The sequence below is a fragment of the Pygoscelis adeliae genome, unplaced genomic scaffold (assembly GCF_000699105.1).
Source record: "Pygoscelis adeliae isolate BGI_AS28 unplaced genomic scaffold, ASM69910v1 Scaffold130, whole genome shotgun sequence".
Lineage (NCBI taxonomy): Eukaryota > Metazoa > Chordata > Aves > Sphenisciformes > Spheniscidae > Pygoscelis > Pygoscelis adeliae.
In genome coordinates, this window is record NW_008824031.1 from 4,779,494 (window position 1) to 4,800,565 (window position 21,072).

The 21,072-nt window shown below is 42.5% G+C and overlaps 1 protein-coding gene across 1 annotated transcript in view; it reads right to left on the reverse strand.

The window, feature by feature from the left end:
• Window positions 1-19,153, reverse strand: part of EVL (Enah/Vasp-like) — an 86,130-nt gene extending 66,977 nt beyond the window's left edge. The window contains exons 1-3 of the mRNA XM_009328132.1: window positions 19,126-19,153; window positions 9,784-9,952; window positions 2,010-2,187 (exon numbers count right to left, since the gene is read on the reverse strand). Coding sequence (XP_009326407.1) covers window positions 2,010-2,187; window positions 9,784-9,952; window positions 19,126-19,136 — 358 coding nt within the window. The 5' untranslated portion in view covers window positions 19,137-19,153. The remainder of the gene's footprint in view (window positions 1-2,009; window positions 2,188-9,783; window positions 9,953-19,125) is intronic.
• Window positions 19,154-21,072: the final 1,919 nt, after the last annotated feature.

Sequence of the window (21,072 nt, forward strand, 5' to 3'; positions counted from 1 at the left end):
AAAAAATAATTTTGATAAAAATGAATATTTTGGGAATTTGTTTCATAGAATCAGAGTCTTTTAAAAAAACACAAATACTGAAATTCCCTTTAAACCAAATTTCAGGTTTTGACAAGCTCAGCTGTAAAGAATGGGACAACTGGCAATCTTTGAAACTTCTAACACTTTATGTATAAGAGAAAAGAGGTTGTTGAAGATGAATGTTTACCAGACCATTTTTTTTTTCAAGAAAAGAAAGTAAGACTTTTTTTCATCTGTGACCCAATTCATGTCTGTCTATGTGACAACTACAAACTTTAAATGCAAGCTCTTCAGCATGGGCTGGATCTTACGTCTGTAAAGCATCTAACACACTTTGGTGTGCTAAGTAAATGAATAAAAGAATACCCCCCAAAATGCAAATTATTATTTGCTGTATATTCATAAAGTTCTCAGAAATCTAATAGGCTTTTCAAGTACTCAAAAATACTTTCTTAAAATACCTGTTGTTCTTTGCTAGGAGCAGCTAACATAATTAAAGTATCCACTTTAAGATAGTTTCTTTCATTTTATCCTAAGAGCAATACATTCCCTTCTTGAGACTCATGTTTCCACAAGGCACCTCCCTGGAACAACCTCAAAATCCTGCAAAAAACCCACTCCCTTTGACAGGAAGAGACAGATGGAAGAAAAAGCCCAAACTTAATGGCTTTCAGAAGAAAGGTAGATGCATTATAGACATTAAACCAATCACTACATCAAGACCATAGTCAAAGTATCCAAATTTTGGAGTCTCATCTGGTAGTCCAAAAGGGTTGAGCATGTATGAGCAGCCAACGAGCTCTGTACTCTTCAGAGTTGCATGAGTTTAGGAGTGGTGAGTATTGGCCAGATTTCCTCCTGAAGTCTCCTGCTGTGGTACAACTAGAGCTGAAAAAGTTCAAGCTGAAGAAGGCAGAATTCAGTCCTCAGTACTTCTAAATATAGCTCAGAATTTAAGACATTTCTTGACTTCTGATGACTTTTGCATTTGTCAGCTTAATAGGCTGAATGGAAATAGCAAAAGAAAAAATATAAACTTTTATACTACAAATACACCTTTTAGTAAGACATATTTGTGTATTGAAGGTTGTCAGGAGACAACTTCTCTCTCTAGAGAGCTGCTGTCCATTGCCAGTGAACACTGCAGTGAAACCTGGACGGCAGCAAGTGATGTAAACCTTGACTCACTGTGTTTTCAAAAGGAAAATAGGGCTGCGGTGTGTATTTTGCAGAAAAAGGACACCACACAAGGATTGCTTTCTGTTCCCAGCCCAGGAGCTGCAGAGAGGTCATAGGCGTGTAACTGAGGGCAGTACTTCATCCAGATACCGCAGACCAGAAACTGCTTTCCATTGAGAAACCAGGACTTTATTTTGGGCCCTCGTCAAGCTAGTGCAATGACAATTTCACAGAACAGTAAACTTCACCACAAACTTCAACTGCAGTCAGTATAGTACTTAGGAACAACATCAGTCAACCTCCAGAGTACAAGATTTTGCATTTTACCTTCTGAAATAACCAAGGCACCAGACAATCCTCTTTTTGAAAGCCGGCCCACAAGAGCCAATGGCTGTAGCTGACACCCAACACACTGGAAATACCAGCTCCAAGTTCTGCCTTATAAATGTTTTACTCTAGCTTCTGTTTAAAGTTATATTCTGCCGTCTTACATGTAACACAACGCACACACAGATCCACATAAATCAGTGGGGCTACCTGCCTGCTGAGGCGTTCCCAAATAACCAATGATTTCCTATCGTGAGTTAAGGCACCATGGAAAATAAGAAGGAAGGCGAATAAAACCTGAAAATGTGTACAATTCATACCACAGCAAATGCTGATCTAAAGGCTGTCTACCAGAGACCAACTTTTTTTATTATAACGTGTTTTATAATGGCATACTATCCAATACAACTGCACTAGGTGATCGATAACGAGCATCGTAAAATGTCACAGATAAATAAAGAGCTTAGTGACTGCTCATTTACCTCCATCTTGTGAGTTCATGATATTCAGAGCAAACAGCATTGCATTGGAGAACGTGGTAGCCTCTTCTTTGCTTGCAAAATTCAAGCCATAGACCTGCCGTGCATCGCGCCATTGATGAAAGGTAGGTGTTGCTTGATTGTACTTCAGTCCTTTCACAATTGAGTAATTAATCACTACCTGTGATTTGAAAGAGAGGGATGAAGATTAAAAATAGTTCTTTTTTCAGTGAGGAAAAGAACCCCAACCCTTTCATAAAGGTTAATTAAATTTGTAGAGGCAATTCATATAGCGGCTCCTACACAGCTGTATGGTAAGGCAGTCTGCGTTTCGATGACAGAAGACCCACATCTGGGGGTGAGATTTACAACAGTTCAATTCAGCCTCAGGGACTTGCAAGCTAGCTTTGCAAAATCTATTACCTGCTCATGTTTTCTACAGCACCTCTGCAGGATACAGCTGTGCAGATACTGCAGACAGATGTCAGGAGTCAGGGCCAGCAGCTGTTGCCATCTTTTGGGGGATGATCATGCACAATTGTCAGAAAAAGAGCCAGACAGAGCTCTTGGCACTAACCCTGCCCTACAGCAGATGAATGTTTGACTCATTGCACCGGCTCTGCCTTTCTTCTCCCAGGCGCCTGATCAACCACCAGCTTCTTATGTTGAGAGAGTTTTTTCTCTAGAATCAGATAGGCAATGACAAAACCAGACAACCAAATATTTCCTCTCCCACCTCCTCCCTTGCTGTACACGCTATAATTTCCAGGTAAGGGATGACTGCAGCAAAAGGCTGTTTCTGTATGTTTTGATTTAATCTGCTAAACACGGTGCCCTGTTTATCCTCGGGCAGGGCACGTGGTACACCCAGCTACACAGTACACCTGGGATCTGACCAGAAACCTCCAATGCTAAAAGTGTAAGCTGCTCTAGCTGAAGGTGGAGAGGCAGGAGTGTCTGCTGCACCACTAATAAGCCAGAAGGACCCATGGCAGAGACAGCACCCCTGAGATACCCATCTGTGGACTGACAATGGCACTCTGTTGTGACGTGAACTTAAGAAACAAAATGCCAACAGAAGGGATCATAATCTTCTCATAAACAGGCACAGTGCAGTTGAAAACAGAGAAGGAGTAGAAAATGGAGGCTCCCTCTTCATCAGCCCACACAGGCTGGGGGCAGAAGGGAACCAGGGACAGAGAAACTTAAAATTATGAGCAGGGAAAGTCTGAAGTTCATTATTCAGATATAGCAAATCTGGTTTTGAATATTTGAGATTGTCTCTACAAATGGAGTTATTTTGGCTGGAGTTCTATCAAGAGCCTGAACAATCCCACAATTTCTGGTCCTTGTTGAAAGCCAATCAATGGAATTCCTCCATCAAACTCGTTTGTATGGCTTATCTGCAAATTAGGCAGGCTGGACACTGGTATACAGGAGTAGGAAGAGGGACCTTGGTGCACGCTGTCTGGGATCTCACTCTTACCATCCTGGACTTGGTAAGATGGGAACAACAACTGAAGACAAGGGAACAGAGAGCCAGTAACGAATAAATGCTGTACACATACATGCTGTACACAGGTTTTACGGCGTGGGGGATCCACCTGTGTACAGCATTTATTATTACAGGTGGATCCCACACATCGGAAAAACCTACCAATACATCTTTTTCGCAGTCTGATTGACCAGTACTTTGGAAATTTTTCTGTTAGTACTATTATTGCATCTAAAAAACTCCAACATATATTAGATTAACAATATTTTTGCTAGATGACTGACAATTTTTCTCAAGTATAAAAGCAGAGTTTTAAAACTAATTCCAAAGATGAATGACTCGTAGCTCTGAGTTTTGACTTTTCAGTGGATTGCTAATTCAAATTAGCTGAAAAACATTAGACGAGCACCTAATACATAAGGAGCAAATTGTTTTTCACACATTCCTATTTCTGAAGGATGACATTGTCTCATTGATACAGCTAGTTAACAGATGTCTGATAACTATACTATATTAATACATAAAAAATTACAGAAACCAGCAAAGAAGCCACTACACCAGTAGATAATTACAGATATACTCTATTTCTATAATGCATTTACTTACCTGAGCCAGCATTAAACAGTGACACAGCAGATAGTCTTTGAATACTTGATCTAGCTTTAGGCATAAATTATCCTGATGGTTATTGAACATCAGGTATCTGGTCCAACTGTTGCTCTCAAACCAATATCATTATTAAGTTTCCATGTAAATGAACTTGGCAGCAATCAGACCTACGCTGCTTTTTTTGCCGCATTTCACAGAGCGATTCCTGACCTGTGATCCAAAGGGAGATGCAGGGGCAGCCTACATTTGGTACACAGGCTCCCAAAGGTTGGTCCCCTGAAAATGGGAACCGCATCACCAGCATGCTGCGTGGGAAGCCACCCACACCAACCAGAACAACATGAAAACACGTCACTCTGGTCACAGCAAAGCCATGAACTCACTCTAAGCTGACAGCTTAGATGATAGCCCTTTTCTCTTGAAAAATGGTGACATCATCCCCATTCTACCACTGAGCATTGGGAGAGCCTCTACTGACGTTGCTCACACTCAAGGAGTCCCTGGAGCATCAAGTAGACTCATGCCTGGCTTACTAACCCAACAGTTTCAACATGTACCAATTTTTAAGTCTTCCAACCACTTCTGAGTAGCTTAACCAAGGGAAGGCACAGCCAGGATCTTCAAGGAAATGTTTAGAAAGATTGTAAGCTTCTACCAGGCTTTGCAAAGTGAGCATTTCTCACCTACTAGAAGAATCTTCCGTTTCAAAGGACAGCACTATTGAAGTCCAAAGAGCACCAGAGGGTGCAGTGCAGTTGTATAATGAAAGACAGAAATTGTAAAAACCTATGCCAAAAATCGTTTCATAGAAGTCAGGCAAACTGTTCAAAATTTGCTTTCCCAGAACATCAACACAAGAACTCGGGGAATCCGCTCTGCTCTGAGGGTTTGATCCCTTCAGTAGAATGAAGACAGAATTTGAATGTTGACCTTCAGTAATCATCAGAATGCCTACACGTGTTATACCTTGTCTTCAAACTCAAAACAGAGGGTTTAAAACTGGGAAATATAAAATAGCCAGAGTTTCATTTTATCTCCTTTGGCTAATGCTTCTAAAAAACAGAAAAAAGAGGAGGGGTTCTGCTGCTGTTAAGAATGAGTGCACAAATGTATCTTGTACAGATGGTGTAGAGACTCTGCAAGGCACATGATAATAAGTAAGTGCTTCAGAGCAGTAATTAAAATAAGGTCTCCCTGTTTGGAGCACGGGGGGTGGTGGTGGTGGTACAGGTGTTTCTAAGGGATCTTTACTCTAAGGCTTCATATGCCAGTAAGATAGCATCTCCCATGCTGAGCAGACCAACAGTTCATCTTTTCATCTTCAGTTGTTGTCTCTAATAGGTGAATTGGAGAAACTAACTGGAAATCTTGCAGAAAGAAGTAATGGATTTGTCCATAACAAACAGTTCTTCCTATAACCCTTCACCAAGAGTTTATCTTAAAAGCTGAAACATGACATTTTATGGGCCTATTTTTTTCTTTCCCAACCCCTTTTACTATTTCCTATCCTGAAACAAAGTAGTCTTGCTGCTGATAGAAATGTCTGCGTTGTTTTGAATGCTGTTAAATTCTGGATTTCAATGATCTCGTATGGCAAGGAGTTTCACAGACCAGTTGTGCATAGTATTAATATGTTGACACCTTTCAATGTTCCCATCACCATAATGTTAAAAAAATGATTTGCTTCACTTCTACCTGGTACTCTCCTCACCCTTTCATCTCAGTTTCAAGTGTAGGCTCTCTGAGGAAGGCAGAGAATTTTGGGATCTCTGAAAAAAGCTCAAAACCAAGAAGCCCTTCCCTTTGACTGCACTCTGTAGGCTGTTGAGCTATACATTGTCAGCAGTGATGATGGTGGTGTTTGACAGGACTCACAGGAATGGGGCTAGAAGGAACTGAGGGGGCCTCAGGACCACATCTGAGGTGTAACCACAACCAAGATCACGGGAAGAGCTCCCACACAAGTAAGCCCATACTCTTGCTTATCGAACCAGAACAAGACATTTGCTTGTTTCTCCAGAGTACAAATGGTTCAGAAGTTTGTTATCAGCTTGGGGTCTGCCGCGCTGCCAGCACTCAGACCCCTCTCATGGGGAGCAGTCGAATAATTGCTAAAACAGGGAGGATATGGCATAGCAGCTAAAAACTGCCACATTTCTTTATTTCTGTAAGCAGGCCCAAACCTGACCAACTTCTAATAAGTTACAGCGGTGATTAATTGGTTCTTCATTTTTCAAAAAATGTGGTTTAGTTTATATCTCAAGAATGCTGTCCCCGTTTCAGTTTTGGCTTAGGCTCACATGTAAAACGTCCCACCTTCCCCAAGGCCCTGTTTTTACATTCACTTCTTAGCCACATCAATACACCAAACCCTCAGGAGATATGATTTACTTTTGTTCAGCTCATGCCTTTCGGTGATGAGATCATGCTGAGCTGAAATCACTTGATGCAAAATCATCATTTTAAACCCTCAGTTGAGGAGGACTCTGAACTGGGGAGCTACTGCTTGTCAGCTAAGCCATAAAGATGGACCACTTGTATGTTTTTAGCTTTGTGAACTTCTTGCATGGTGACTGAAGCTTACACACTTCACCTTTACAACAGGCTAGGTTACAATGACAGCTGGCAAGTCACAACACAGGGGTAAACCGTTTGCCTGCGACTGTTGGGCTACGAGAAAATGAAGGCTGCAAGGAAGCATCAAAGCTCCTGACACAAGCGATTGCAATACTGATCTGGCCTTAGCTTCAAACCAGTTCTGGCCTCTGTGGCTACTTGAAGGCTTCAAAAGTCTGCTTCTGGTTTTCTGAAGATTACTGCTCATGCCAGCATGGGTCTATGCAAATGTGCACGTCTGTGCAGAGCAGAAAGGGGAATTCATGCACTGCTGGTCTGTAACTTAGCGCTGCTACTGCACGCAAGCTCGTGAGGAGCACGTCACCCAGACATAAGGAGAACAAGAGGTCGGGTGACCACTTCCCGGTGGTGAGAATGAAGCTTGAGTTCTGCCACTCTAAAAACCATATTTCTTTGCGGTGAACTTTTTAGACACTGTCAGCTAGAGAAGCAGATAAACACAGATACAGTAAGCAGAATGAGAAGACAGTATCATAAACTCTAACACATGCACCAAAAAAGGGCTGGAAAACAGAAAGGCAGCTAGACAAAGACAACAAAAGGAGCCTAGAGAAGAAGATACGTGAAGAAAAAAACATGAAAATTAAAGAGAGAGATTATTAGAGGTGTAATATAAAACAACAAAAATTAAAAGGGAAACATTAAAGGCAGGCAAGGGTGAAGTCATGAAGATTACTCTGGTCTGCGCCTTGCCAAACAGTACGTAACAAAACTTAAAATCGTTCCTCTGTGGTATTGTTGTGCTACATATTTTAAACTAGTTTCTCAACTCTTGGAAATCTGTGTAGCTTCATTAGCTTCATTATATGCCAAATCACATATTAGCTGAAGACTGGTCCTTTTCAGAAAAACAAGGCTTTTCTGCCAAAGCAACAGCTTTTACTAAAACCTCACTTGCAGTGTGATTTAGCACAACCTGAGAGCAAGCATGAAATGACTTGTACAGAGAATTATTTTAACTGAAATTCATTTTTGTTCTCGTTAAATGCAAATACTTAGCAAGCCGAGCAAGCTTATGATTCCATGTGAGACACATATAAAATATACTAAATTCTGAATCTTGACACTTTCAGAACGTTCCTTTTAGTAATACTACTATGCTACACTGTCTTGAATTTACTTAATTCATAATACTGGATTTTTGTAATCATATTTAAGGTGAATACTTTCTTTTAGACAGTTTTAAGTGACTAAGGTAACCTGTACTTTTTTGTTTGTTTGAGGGAGGATTTTTAGTCTTTAAACTCTAGAAAAATATATTCTTCTATCTGTTTCCTTCTGAATTGAGATGATTTTTGGATGGCATGCAGCCTCTTCGGTGGAGGAGTCCTCTGTATGAGGACTTCCTCATAAGTAGGAACATTTGCAAGCAAATAGAATGTTACAGTTAATGCAAAACATGTTTAAAGTACAGATCAAGATTTGACTTTTTAATATATCCTACTCTTTAAATTGTATACTCTGATTAAGATAGACCTTTGGTACGTAGTCTCCCTTACATATGTATGTAGACTTTATGACTTTTGCTTGTTTTACACCAGCTGTTCAGACCCATCTTAGATTGTAGTCACATGAAAATCATTTACATGCACCTGCTGGCTACGTAAAATAAACAGCTAGCATGGCCTGTTACAAAGCAGTACCGGCTTTCACAACTGACTAAGAAGCCACTGTATTTCATTTATTTTCAAAAATATTTTCTATTTTTGAAATGGAACTACATTAATATATTGCCTTTGCTTTACTGAGAAGGATAAAAGCAGTGGCAGAAGCTAAGGCAGATGTTTCGAAAGTGCACTGCAAGGAGCTGAAAACTGATGTGCTAAAACCCCCACCTACTTCTATTCTGCTTTTTTTTTTTTCCCAAAACTGCCTATATGGACAATGCAGAAAAGTCATTAACACTTCTAGTAAGCAACCTGACTAGCTTTTCCAGTTGGCCCAAGCATCATTACAGCTGACAGCTGAGGGACATCATCTGCATTTCCATGAGCAGATCGCTCAGTTTAACACTTGTGGCAGCTGACGGGTGGTGGTGCCCCGGCTCCCGCTCTCCAGTTTGGCTAGGCTCGGCTAGGCTAGGCTTGGCTTGGCTTGCCCTGCCCCTGCCCATCTCGTGCTGGTGGCGGTGCTCATCACACCTTCCCAGGAGGCAACACCACTCTGAACCAACAGAGAGTGAATCAATCACCCACTTTCTTCTGATTCTTCTGCCAGGTTGAGGGCTTGAGGTGAGGGTGGGAGCTGGGCAGCCTGGGCAGCCTGGGCTGCCACCGCCGTACCGGCCTCACGCCAACGCACAGAGGGAGTACCTGGCTCTGAAATGTCTGCTCTAAAATGTAAATGGCACAACAGTATAGCACCGCTACTCCCCCTCTAAGTACACTCTTGTAATTTAGGGTCTAAACATGACATTTGGTTACGGATGGCACGCACCGCCTGGCACACCTGCGAGCCAGGTTGCCGGGAGCTGGTGGCCGAGGTGGGTCTGATCCCAGTTCTGATTATCTAAATCCCATATAACTCCTTTAATACCCAAGGAGGTCCCGCGGACTTAGGCCGCAGTAAATCAGATCACGGTGTGCTCCTAGGATTTTAAAATGCATTATGAGGAACTAATTACTTATCACACCAATGTAATAATCACGCTTTGCAAGATGGCAGTGCAGAATGATTGATTTATTTTTCTTTTTTATACATAGTACTAAAAACGAGCCAAAAGTAAGCTGGGGGAGCTGAGAGCAAAACCTGCAGAATGAAATAAGACTCATTTCATAAGCAAAAATGGAGGGGGGGGGGAAATAACATTAAAATCTCTCTTGCATTTACCAGAAGTTCTGTTTGCAAATAAGCAGTAATAAATTATGATAAATTCTGTGCACAAAAAATTATACAAAATCTGAATGACTGGAGTAAACAGACTCATAGGCACCTTGCAGGGAGCAGGAAATGTTGCTAGACTGCATTAAGTATAGAACTGATGGTATCAAACGAGATCAAAGGTTAATTTACAGGAAACTCAATACAGTTACTCACTTGTTGATCTTGCAGTTTAACTCCAACTACCCTGAAGGTGTTAGTGGCCGTGTTGTGGTATATGTTGATTCTGCTGAATCCCTGCTGTCCGGGTTTGATTGGCACCCATTTCTTACTGGTATCGTCATAGACCATAACTGAAGCCCGGGCTTGGCAAATACTCTGTTCACTGGAGAGCAAAACCAACAAAATCAGGAAAAAAAACAGTGAATTTGCTGCATACTACTGAAAACATCTAAAGGAAAAGAAACCAACAGAAATCATCAGAACTACTTACAACATATGTTTTATAAGGGATCTGCTAACCCTTTGAATGCAATCTGCCTGTTAAATTAAAACTGGAATGTATGTGTTCATAGACTTAAAAAAACTACAGTGTGCTGCTGTTTTGAACTGATAATCTATTTTATATAAAAATATTAGGCCCTGAGGAATAACTTGTATCACACAAACGTTATGAAAACTGTCCAACAGTATGAATGCTCCATTTATTTTATGTACGTATTGGCAAGTGAAGCCTTTCACATTTGCATGAAAACTTACCAATATTTTACAGCTTACTGACAAAATAAACGTGACATCCGCAGCTGAGTTACACATTTAAAACTGGAAGCAAGCAGACCTCGAACCAAAAGCCACGTTAGGTAAACTGAAGAAATGAATTACGTTAATCCAGCTGACGCCTAATACCCAGACCCGCTGACGCACTTAAAAGCCTCAGAATACACGGTGCAAAACACAGAGGAACTCTTTTTTCCTTCATGCTAGTAGCAAAGAAAGTGGAAAAGGGGAATCCACGTGTTAAAGTACATAGCCATTATTCTGTATAGCATTAATAACTATTTTTCTTCTGTAGATCCAGAAATTCATCAGTTCTTTACCTCTTGCTTGCATATTCGTGACTAATATACATATACTAGATTTGTGCTAATACACACCCTTCATGTGCAAGAAATGCCACTGGCAAATACCGTTGAGGTGACATATCAATACGGATCAGGATTTCAACTCCCACTCTCCTGACTTCCCAGCCACTTTTCTTATACCAGAGGAAAAACGAGTTCCTTATACGAAGAAAAAAATGAATCCTCCAAATTTTGGAGATTTGAAATCTTCAGATGTAACAGGGATCTTCAACAAGCAAATAGCGCATCTTAGGCCTAAATAAAACTGTTAGCATTTATGTCCTGCAAAAATCTTAAGTTCACGACTGTCCTATTAACTTTAAGCCTATATATATTTATATATACTTCCCTTCCTTAGCCCAAGCCATATTAAAAAATTTTTGGCAATGCAATATCAAGTGGTAATCCACTTTGCACACAAATCCTTTTTTTCCCCCTTTTGCATATAGGTCTTTGTTTTCGTTTTGCCTCAGTAATGCCTCACTTGCACACAAATACACGATAAGCTACTGAGTGGTGCTAAACCATATCGCTGCACTGCCACTGTGCCAAATTACACCACTTGTAAATTATACCAACTGCTGCAAACCCAAACCCACCCAACCCCATCGCTGTCATCATTTTAATGAAAGGGAGCACATTACCGCAAGTATTAAGAGGATCTGGGTAGATTACAGCAGCAATTTTCAATCTTTTCTGATTTGTGGATCTCAAAAAAGATTTCCATGGCAGATGCATCCCCCATTGTACACTAAAGCCTACTGACTCTGGCTTGTTTAATCAGTCACTTCGCATAGCCTCCAGGTAGCCCACAGACCTCCTCCAGGCTGTGGGTAAGAGCCTGAAAACTCTTCACAATGTTTACAGAGGGAGCAATGACACTGGCAGACATCTCCATAAAGAACGAGGTAAGAAAATTCAGAATAAATTGTATTTTTATTACATAGCATGGAAACAGCTAGATTCTGTTACTGGAACAATATATTCAGATCAGAAAGACTAAACATTATTTTATTTATATTCTCTAGAATTTATAAAATCAAGCTCATCCACCAGTTGCTGTTGCTTTGTTATGCGAGATACCTGGAGAACAGCTGCACCTTTGCTGATGTGCTTGCCCAGCAAATACCTCTCCATCCCTTTTTTTAAGATAAGCTAATGTCTCGTGGCAGCTTCTCCATATCTGACACTAGCAGCTGAGGGATTTGAGCTCACTCCAGCATGCCTAATCCTTCAACTGGTGCAAGAGCCGCAGACTGGCAGCAGTGGCGGCATTGCCAGCATCCTCCAGACCTGCCTGGCGATGCTCACTCTGCCTCGGATTGACAGATTGGGAGGATGGGAGAGAAATGCACCAGCAAGAAGGCAAGTACACTGGATTAGCTTTGCCATGTGGAAGTGGAATGGCTAAAAACAATCTCTGGTGCGGTCCTGTGGCTGGATGGTGCCCACCTGCCTGTGCTGCCAGGTGCCTCGTGCCACCTCCAGCTCCAGAGGTGGGGAAGCATCAGTTGCCCAGGGCCACAGCAACCCCCTGCCCAGTGAGCCAGCAGGCCCCCAGAAAACATGGTCCCCAGGAGAGTCACACTCAGCCAGCGTGACGCTGGGTCCTTCACAGGCCTTGCCAGTCACTACAAGCCTTGCTGTACTAAAGTAAGCAAGAGCACGCCACTGGTTTCATCAGAGAAAGTCTGGGACCCAATGTTGTCTTCGTTTCAGGTGAATTTTGGAACCCACAATTGCCATGGGCTCCTTAATTAGTCAAAATTAATTAAATTATCCTTAAAACAAAGAGAACACACCTAACTGTACAGGCATGAGGGCCTTACCGTGGCATTATTTGTAATGTCATATCCAGATTCCAATGGATACAGCAACTTTGCCTTCAGACTTCGCTGCAATTGAAAACTGCAGCAAAGAACCCCCCTACAACCTCATGATTGAAATACGGATACAGACCCCAGGAGCAATATTTAATGCATGACAACCAATTGTTACTCTAACATAAAGCAACACATCAAGCTCAATCCCTGCTCTCCCTGCAGTCAATGGAAGTTTTTCATCATTCATTTAAATGGAAACAGGATTAAGCCTGTTATCTGGCCTCCAGTGAAATAACAGAAAGGAACATAAAACAAGTACAGCACAAGGGGAATCCTTTCCTGCAAAGCACTTCATCAATCTTTCAAAACCTAAAATGCCCCCAGGGACCCATTGCTAGCTTGCTGTCTCACCCTAAATGGAGGTGTAACTCTTTATGCTTGAAGACTCTTTACTCGTCCTACCCACAAAAAGCACAACTCTCCCACTGCCACTTTAAGGGGCTTCCCTGAAAACGGACCAGAAAACGTTCCTCTTATAAAGGTCAGTGAGTACCTCTCTATTACCCTCTGTGGAGTCCATTACTTTAAATGTAAATCAAGCAACGTTGGTTTCATGAAGCTCCAGCAAAATTTTCTGTTATTTTTGGAACCATACACCATTGATACTTATGTCAATTATGCATAACAGGTAATAAATATGGGTTTTAGTCACACTATTGTGCAGTCACATTCCTTCTCCATGAGAAGAATCTGGCAGATATCAGTATTTATACACAAAAATTCATGAGTGTAGCTTCTAGAATTTGCCTTATTTTCCTAAAAATACACAAAAGTTACTGAAAAATAGGTATGTGTGGGAGAAAATTCATCAAGTTTCACATACACTTCCAAATATTACTAATTCCCCTACTGATTTTTTATGTTACAGTAACATGCCAGTCATCAGACTCATCCACCTGGGTTTCCACCATAGGCAATTACTTGCAAAAAAGATAAAAATTGCATCATGAAGGGGTCTTAATTACAACATTGTTCATGTTTGTGCATAACATCTACTCCAATGCGCTGTAGTATGCTCTAGGGCAGATTTGAGACATTTTATTTATATGTGGAGGGGAAGGGGTTCTTACTAGGGACGCCTTTCCATCCAAATCCTAATATCCACCCCTATCTATTCTGAAAACATTTTCTCCTCAGTGCTTTACATCTGTGGGATGGCAAACCTCTGTACCAGGACCACTTGTTTGCCTGAAGTTAAAGCAAATCTGCTTAACTTCATATCTGATAGAAGCAGGCTGCACTGGGAAATCCTTTGTTCACAGCTGGTACCTAAAATCCAGCATTCATCATTGAGAATAGACTATTGTTTCAATATTACAAAATTATAAATTAAAAAAAATAGTTTGCCTCATTTTGTGTAACCCCTTTTTGACCCACTGTCTTCCATCTCTTCACAATTAGCTAATTTGGAGTTAACCCTTCTTGTAAGGGTCAACTTTGACCCTTCTTGCCCAGCCCTGGTGAGAGTGGGCAGCCAAGCACAGTGCCTGGGCTGCGTGGCATGCTTGGGCTGGCCACACAGATTTGCTGTACCCTCCTTGCTTTGCTAGCTACAGCGTCAGCAGCACTTCCAGCCCCAAATGAGTCACATCAAGCTTAAAGGTACCAGTTAAGGTACAGAGACTACTGCATTCGGGGAGAGCAGTTGGGGGTAGCAATGAGAATCATAGAATCATAGAATCGTAGAATCGTAGAATCATAGAATCATTAAGGTTGGAAAAGACCTCTAAGATCATCGAGTCCAACCGTCAACCAAACACCACCATGCCCACTAAACCATGTCCCTACGCGCCTCATCTACCCGTCTTTTAAATACCTCCAGGGATGGTGACTCAACCACTTCCCTGGGCAGCCTGTTCCAATGTTTCACCACTCTTTCAGTAAAGAAAGTTTTCCTCATGTCCAAATGAGGCTGCACTTCGAGACAGTGCTGCAATGAAGGCGGCTTTATCCAGAAATGTCTCTCCTTTTCCATCTGTGCAGAACTTGAAAAATGCAGTCCTGTCTTCCTGGCTTTTAGTAGATTTATGATTACCAGGGTCTCATAGCCAAAAAAGAGCCACAAAGGAGTATGGAAAAGATAACACAGGGAGTCTTAGGGAAAATATCTGTATTTTTTGTGAATTATCACATGAGACTTAATGGGTCTGCTTGACATCACCTGGCTGACTGCAAGTAATTAAATCAGAGGAGGAAACATAGGGGGAAATAAAATGACAGAAATGACTGTGGAGGTTGGGAGTGGGGGAGCCATGGATCAGGGAAAAGTCCTCCTGCTTCACTCTGCCTAGCCCAGTGGGTTATCCAAATATAAAAGCAAAAAGCTCAGGATGGAACCACAAAAGACCTGACATAGAGAATAAACAGAAAAAAGGAAGTAAATTGTAATGTTTGGAGGCAAGTCTTTGGTAGAGAGGCTCTGAAGGGTCTCCAAGGCTTTTCTCTCCTGTCCCGGCCTGAGAAAAAGACGAGAGGCCAAGCTGCACTGCTCCTTCATTGACCTGTTTTCCCTATCTACAAGGTATCTTCTTATGAATAAAACTTTTGCGGAGCATGGTACTGAGTTGCTGAGCCCACCTCTGAACAGTGGCCCTAGGCAGAGCCTGCCGTGGCACAGGGTTATCCCAGCCCTGCCCCGGACCCCCCCGTCCAGCACCAGCCACCAGAGGGAAATGGGAGAGGTTTAAAATACTTTCTCCTAGAGCCACAGCAATGTCGTACAGCTTTTGGAGGGTCACCGAATCATGCTCACAAAAGGTGTAAGAAATGATGGCAACTAACCAACTTCAGGGTTAAACATCTAATTCTGTGGGCTCTACTCCAGCATGCCAGCTGGACCAGGAGACTTCCACTATCTTTTATATTTACAGACACAACTGTTTCCTTGGGGCAGAAATTCACTTAGCATAAACTGTGAAAGCTCCCCTGATAGAAATCAAGCTATCATGCTTTGAACGTATTATAGATCTACCTTGTTTCAAGCTGCGCACAATACTCTCACTTTCAAATGAGCTGTTTTCAGCTATTCTTAGGAAATGCAGACAGCTACTTTCACAAACATTTACCTTATTTTTAATTTCTATTTCCCATCCATTTCCCCCCACGCACTATAAATGATTAATAATTAAAAATTAATTTGGACTGACCTAACCATCCTTATTGGTGTCAGAAATTGTTAATACTTCTTTGCCCAAGGCTTGTCCTACCTGGGAACAAACCCTCAGCGCACAGAATGTGTGAGATAACTCACAAGCCATTTAACACATCTCGCTCTACTTGTCCACTGTGTCTGCCCACAGAAAGTCACAGTTGTGTGGTTAAACCTGACATGCAAGAAATAGATGCTGATGCTGATTTAAGCAGCCAACAGAATTCTCTCAATGTCAGCTTAAACAGCTAATTTAAATACAAAATCTTGTATATGGAGACGTGTGGTCTGTGTGGTACGTATCTGTGTTAACCTCAAAATTAGTAAGCTACAAGTTGTGTTGCTGCAGTATTTAAAGTGTACTGCAAACTCAGATGGACTAATTTTCTAAACATTTTAATTGGTTCCACTACAACAAATATAATAATGACTGGGATGTAGGAAAAGTGTTTCAGTAGTAATCTTTATAGAAACAGGTGGACATTTTGCTCAGACAACTGGATTTATAGAACAAAAAACCTGGGAGACCCTCTGAACACAAGTCAGTCAGTCAGGTCATCTGGGCTCATACAGACCATCTGAGATCTGAGCTCATTACAGATAAAACTTTCTGTAGTGCAGTGGCTCTCCAGCCTTCCCACCAGAGATTCACCACCAGCTTTGCTCATGACCCCATTTCTCCAACACAGCATCAGTCATGCTTGTGACTCCTTCTGGGACCTCCTTTTTCAAAGTCTACTTTCCTCTGCAACAAAACTCGCAGGACAGTCGGTGTCACCATCGTTCACTCTACCTCTGTCCCAGAGCACTGAAGAACTTATTTCCTCAGCAACGCAGCAAAACCTCACAGTGAAAGAACAGCATTTAGCTGTTCCACTAAAGGACACTGGAAACCCAAAGGGACATCCAGATAGAACTTTTAATCCTCAGTGACATGAAGACACCTGAATGTTTTCTAGCAGACATTTAGAAAAATAGCAGTCACAGTTTCATATATAATATGGAGGTGCCACAGTGACTATCTCCATTTGCTTTTCTGAGTCCCACTTCTTGGGATCCCTTTAAAAACCAACCCATGGACCCAGTGGTCAGAAGTCCTCAATTTGCACTCACTCCTGCTTGCCTGCCTGTGCAGAGAGACCTCCACGACAGTGCTGCCCTTGCCCCAGTCAGCCTGAAGTGAAACCCAGTTCCCAGGGGAGCTGCTCTTTTTTGGTCTCCTGCTCAGCTTGCATGTACACATGTAAGATCTGCCTTTGGTGCTGGGCTTTGGCTGCATCGCCAGTGGGAGATGAGCCTTTTACACCAAGCATCTGCTGCAGGTGCCTGGCCATCATCTTTCTCCACTGTTAAACTCCAGCATCTAAACAGTTTAATATTAGATAACTACAAGAAAATAGTACAAATACAAAGCCTCCTTCATAAGCAGCTCTCAAAAAGACTGACGCTGTTAAATAAAGTCATGACACACCTGCAAGATAAATACATATTTTACAGAGCAGGAAACGGAAATACTGGTACCTACAGCGTTAACAAGAGTAAGATGAACACCAGTTCACCTGCACAAGAAAGAGTATTTAAGAGTTACTCTTCTTTCTGCTAACAATGAGGCATTAATTTTGAATTCTCCCTTATTACATTGGCATACCCAGTGGAAATTGCAATGTCCATTACCTGTTGCAGACATCCATTGCAGACACTTCAGCTGGAAACCAAAAAAGACACAGTTTATGAGGCACCCAGATCTCACGCTAAGCCAGGACTCTGGGAGATGAGTTGCTAAATTTGGGAACATGCATGCAATCCTGGCATGACCAGAGAAACTTGCATAACCTTCTGTCACCCCTCTGTGCTCTTGAGCACAGGACAAGAGAGTAGAAATAAAAAAAAAAATAAAGTATGCAAAACGATAATGCAGCAGAAGAGATGTGCCACCTGGGCCTGACTGCCAGTCCAGAGCAGCTCAGTCCTCAGCACCACCAGTGAAAGTCCGCGGAGAGCCCTGACCTCTCGGTGTCCGCCGCGGCACTTAAATAGCACATCTGTCAATCAGTGGAGATTTAGGGCCAGCGGAGTGGCCACAGATTGATGCCCTTGTAAGCCAGCACATCTGCTTAGTTTATGTTGCCGAGATTTTGAAACTATGTGGTGGAGTTAATTTTAATCTATCACTTTTCTGGTAGGTTTTGCAAACTGAAGCGTAATAATCTAAATGATTCTAAGGGGAACTGCAGTCATCAGTATCTCAACTCAACATCTTAAAAAAATGCTTTAAGAGAACTGCTTTGCAAAAGGCACTTCATAGTGGAAGTGTAGTGATTCAGAGAAGTGCCATTGCTGCCAGGCAACCAGACTCCCAGAGCCATGCCGCGCTCCAGGAAACTTTCCCTTCAGCTTCCACCTGCTCCAACAAGGTCAGGACACTGCTGTCTCCTAATGGAGAAACAGCATTGCTCTGTTAATGCTTTAATTCACGCAACATTTCTTTCTGCAGTGAAGTGTGGTTCACTTTCAGATTTTGCATACCACCTTGAAGATATACTTTGGGAGTTCCTACAAATAAATACCAAGTAAATGTTTAGAAGTTCCCAAAAATAAATCAGGTAAATGGCCTGGGGAAACACTATGAACCCAATTAGTCAAAAAAAGTAAAAAAGCAACTTGACTAGATCAGGTTGCTATTAATATAAACTATTTCCCTTCACCCTTAAATTGCAGAAATAAAAACAAGAAGTAACTAATCTTGTAAAATACACGTTATGCAAACCCCAAAACTGAACTGTCAAGTGAAAATACATGACTGAGGGCTCTCACTCATGGGCCAGCCACATCCATATTTCAGGAGAACAATACCTTAAACAAAGGCTTTGAAAGATCATAATCATAACTAATAGGAGAGGCAGACTCCTAAGTGAATACAGGAAATGAACATAAAGGTCTTTCATTAAAGCTGGTGTTGCTTTGCCTTTGTTTCCCTTCAGTCCAGAAATGCAAATAAACCTGTGACAATTCCCCTGGAGCTGATCATAGAATCACAGAATCATAGAATCATTAAGGTTGGAAGAGACCTCCAAGATCATCGAGTCCAACCGTCAACCCAACACCACCATGCCCACTAAACCATGTCCCTAAGCACCTCATCTACCTGTCTTTTAAATACTTCCAGGGATGGTGATGGAGGCAGACCAGGAATGAAGGAGGCTCACTCCGTCAAGTCAGCCTCTCCCTCACTGCCAGGGGATGCATATTAATGTAGCATTGCCATAAAAGCTTAATTATCCTACGAGGCTATAACCAAAACGCAGACCTTTTGCATTTATGACAATACACGCTCTCCTTCCCACCCAGTCACATTAACCCTGGTCAACAAACTCCCTGCCATCCTGCACAGTCCCCAGATACTTACGTGCCTGCCATCAAGGAAGACCTGGTCAGGTAATCCCGCAGGAGTATACGCTCAAGTCCAGCACGTGTGCTTAAACCCAAATAGGCTATTTCACCTGATTACTGAGCAGAAGACAAATTTGGCAGGGAGACAAGCCAGGAGTCTCTATGAAGCCTTATAACCAAAACAGGAAAGGGAAGCGCTATCAAGAAAGCAGAGGGCAGGAAGTAACACTTGTACAGCAGGGGCGGGGAAGGGACTTTAAAGAAGAAATGTATTCTTTCTTTCAGCTGATTTACTGAACAAAAGTACAAACAATATAGATTAAGATTAGATGCACCACCTTTGCCTCATTGGTGGCATGGATATTAAAAACATTTCACTTATTTTCTCAAGGTACAGGTTCACCATCCAAGAAAAAGAAAAAGCAAACAAACCTCAGACCCAGAAAAAATTGCTATTATTCATTTATGGCATGGGCGTTTGCATGGTGCAGAACCAAACCCTGGGGCCCCATCGGTACCAAGGGCCCCCGTCCTGCCTTGCCACCAGCCTAGCATTGCCTGCCGGTTGGCTGGGGGCCAGCTCCAGCTGGCACGGCACAATGCCCAGGCTACTGCACGCTGACTCCCAGCTACCATGGCAATACAGTTTTTGGGCGGGAGCTGCCTTACACCTGGCTAACTCAGGGTCCAGCCAGACCAAAAGCTTTTTTTTGGTCCATCTCCAACCCCGTTGTCCTACTTGGGGCACTACCATAAATACATAAACTAAGAAACACATCTTCACAAAAGGAGGTAAGCTATCAAGTAGCTTATAGAAGGACATGGGAGAAATCTCCAACATTTAAAAAACAAGACAAAATTTGCTCCATGGGGTATGTAAGCAGTGCATGCCCTCCCTCCATCACCAGCAGCTGGGAGAGCCCCTGTTTGGCTCAGCAGCGGGCTGAGCCAGGTGCCAGCCCTCAGCCAGCTGGTACCTGGCGACAGCAAAGATGAGACTTCATCACCTCTCCCCTGCCTGCCCCACGCTAAGCCTCCCACAATGGCATGACTTGGAGCAACCACTGCAGAGATCACAGCCATAAGCTGGAGGATACCTTATCTCACAGCTTCTGCTGTAGAAAACGTGCCATGCGCTATTGCCTTTCAAATAGTTAGTTCTATGTACCGTCTATTTTTTAATTAGCGTGCCTTGCAGAACTAAGCCTCCTTGACCGTGCTGTGCCTGCAGGAGACCCCTGAAAGACTATAAGCCTTCATTTCCATCCTGCCATGAGCTGCCTACGTATGTGTTTGCATGCGTCCACGTTCCCATTAACAGGGAGGTTGTTTTTTCCCCTGCAGTAACGCTTCCACCTCCCTTGCTATCTCTGCAGGCTCTCATTTGCCTGCTCTGCCGCTCTGTTAACTGGGCGATGCCATTTGGCTATGGCAGCAAGACGGCCTATTAACACAAATTAAAACTTTGCAAATTTAGGAATAATAATTAAAAATATTGCAGCAAAAAGAGTGGAGGTCTTGGAGAGCAGAACAGCAAATTAATACTTTAGTGCTACCTCACCCGGGGTAAAACTGCAGCGGTTTTGATGGGCTGCCTCTCAGAGGTGGCAGGCCCCTGCGACAGATCATCCTCCTTTTCTCCCCATTCCTTGGTTTGGCAAACTTGTACACATGGATGTAAACACCCTGCAAACACTGTCTAGTCTTCCCAGCTTCACCTCAGGGTATGGGTGCATTATGGCATGAGGAGATTAACAGCAGAGGGAGAACCAATGCCAGGAAAACACGACAGGGAGAACTGGATGGACCCTGCCGTGGTCTGGCTGCAAGTAGAGAAAGCTGGGGTTTTCTTCCCGTTTTCACATGAAATTATCTTTGGGGGTTTTTTTGTCAGTGTGCTCACAGGTTCTCTTAACGTGTCTAAATACGTCACCTGTTATCTGTGATTACACAAACATGGACA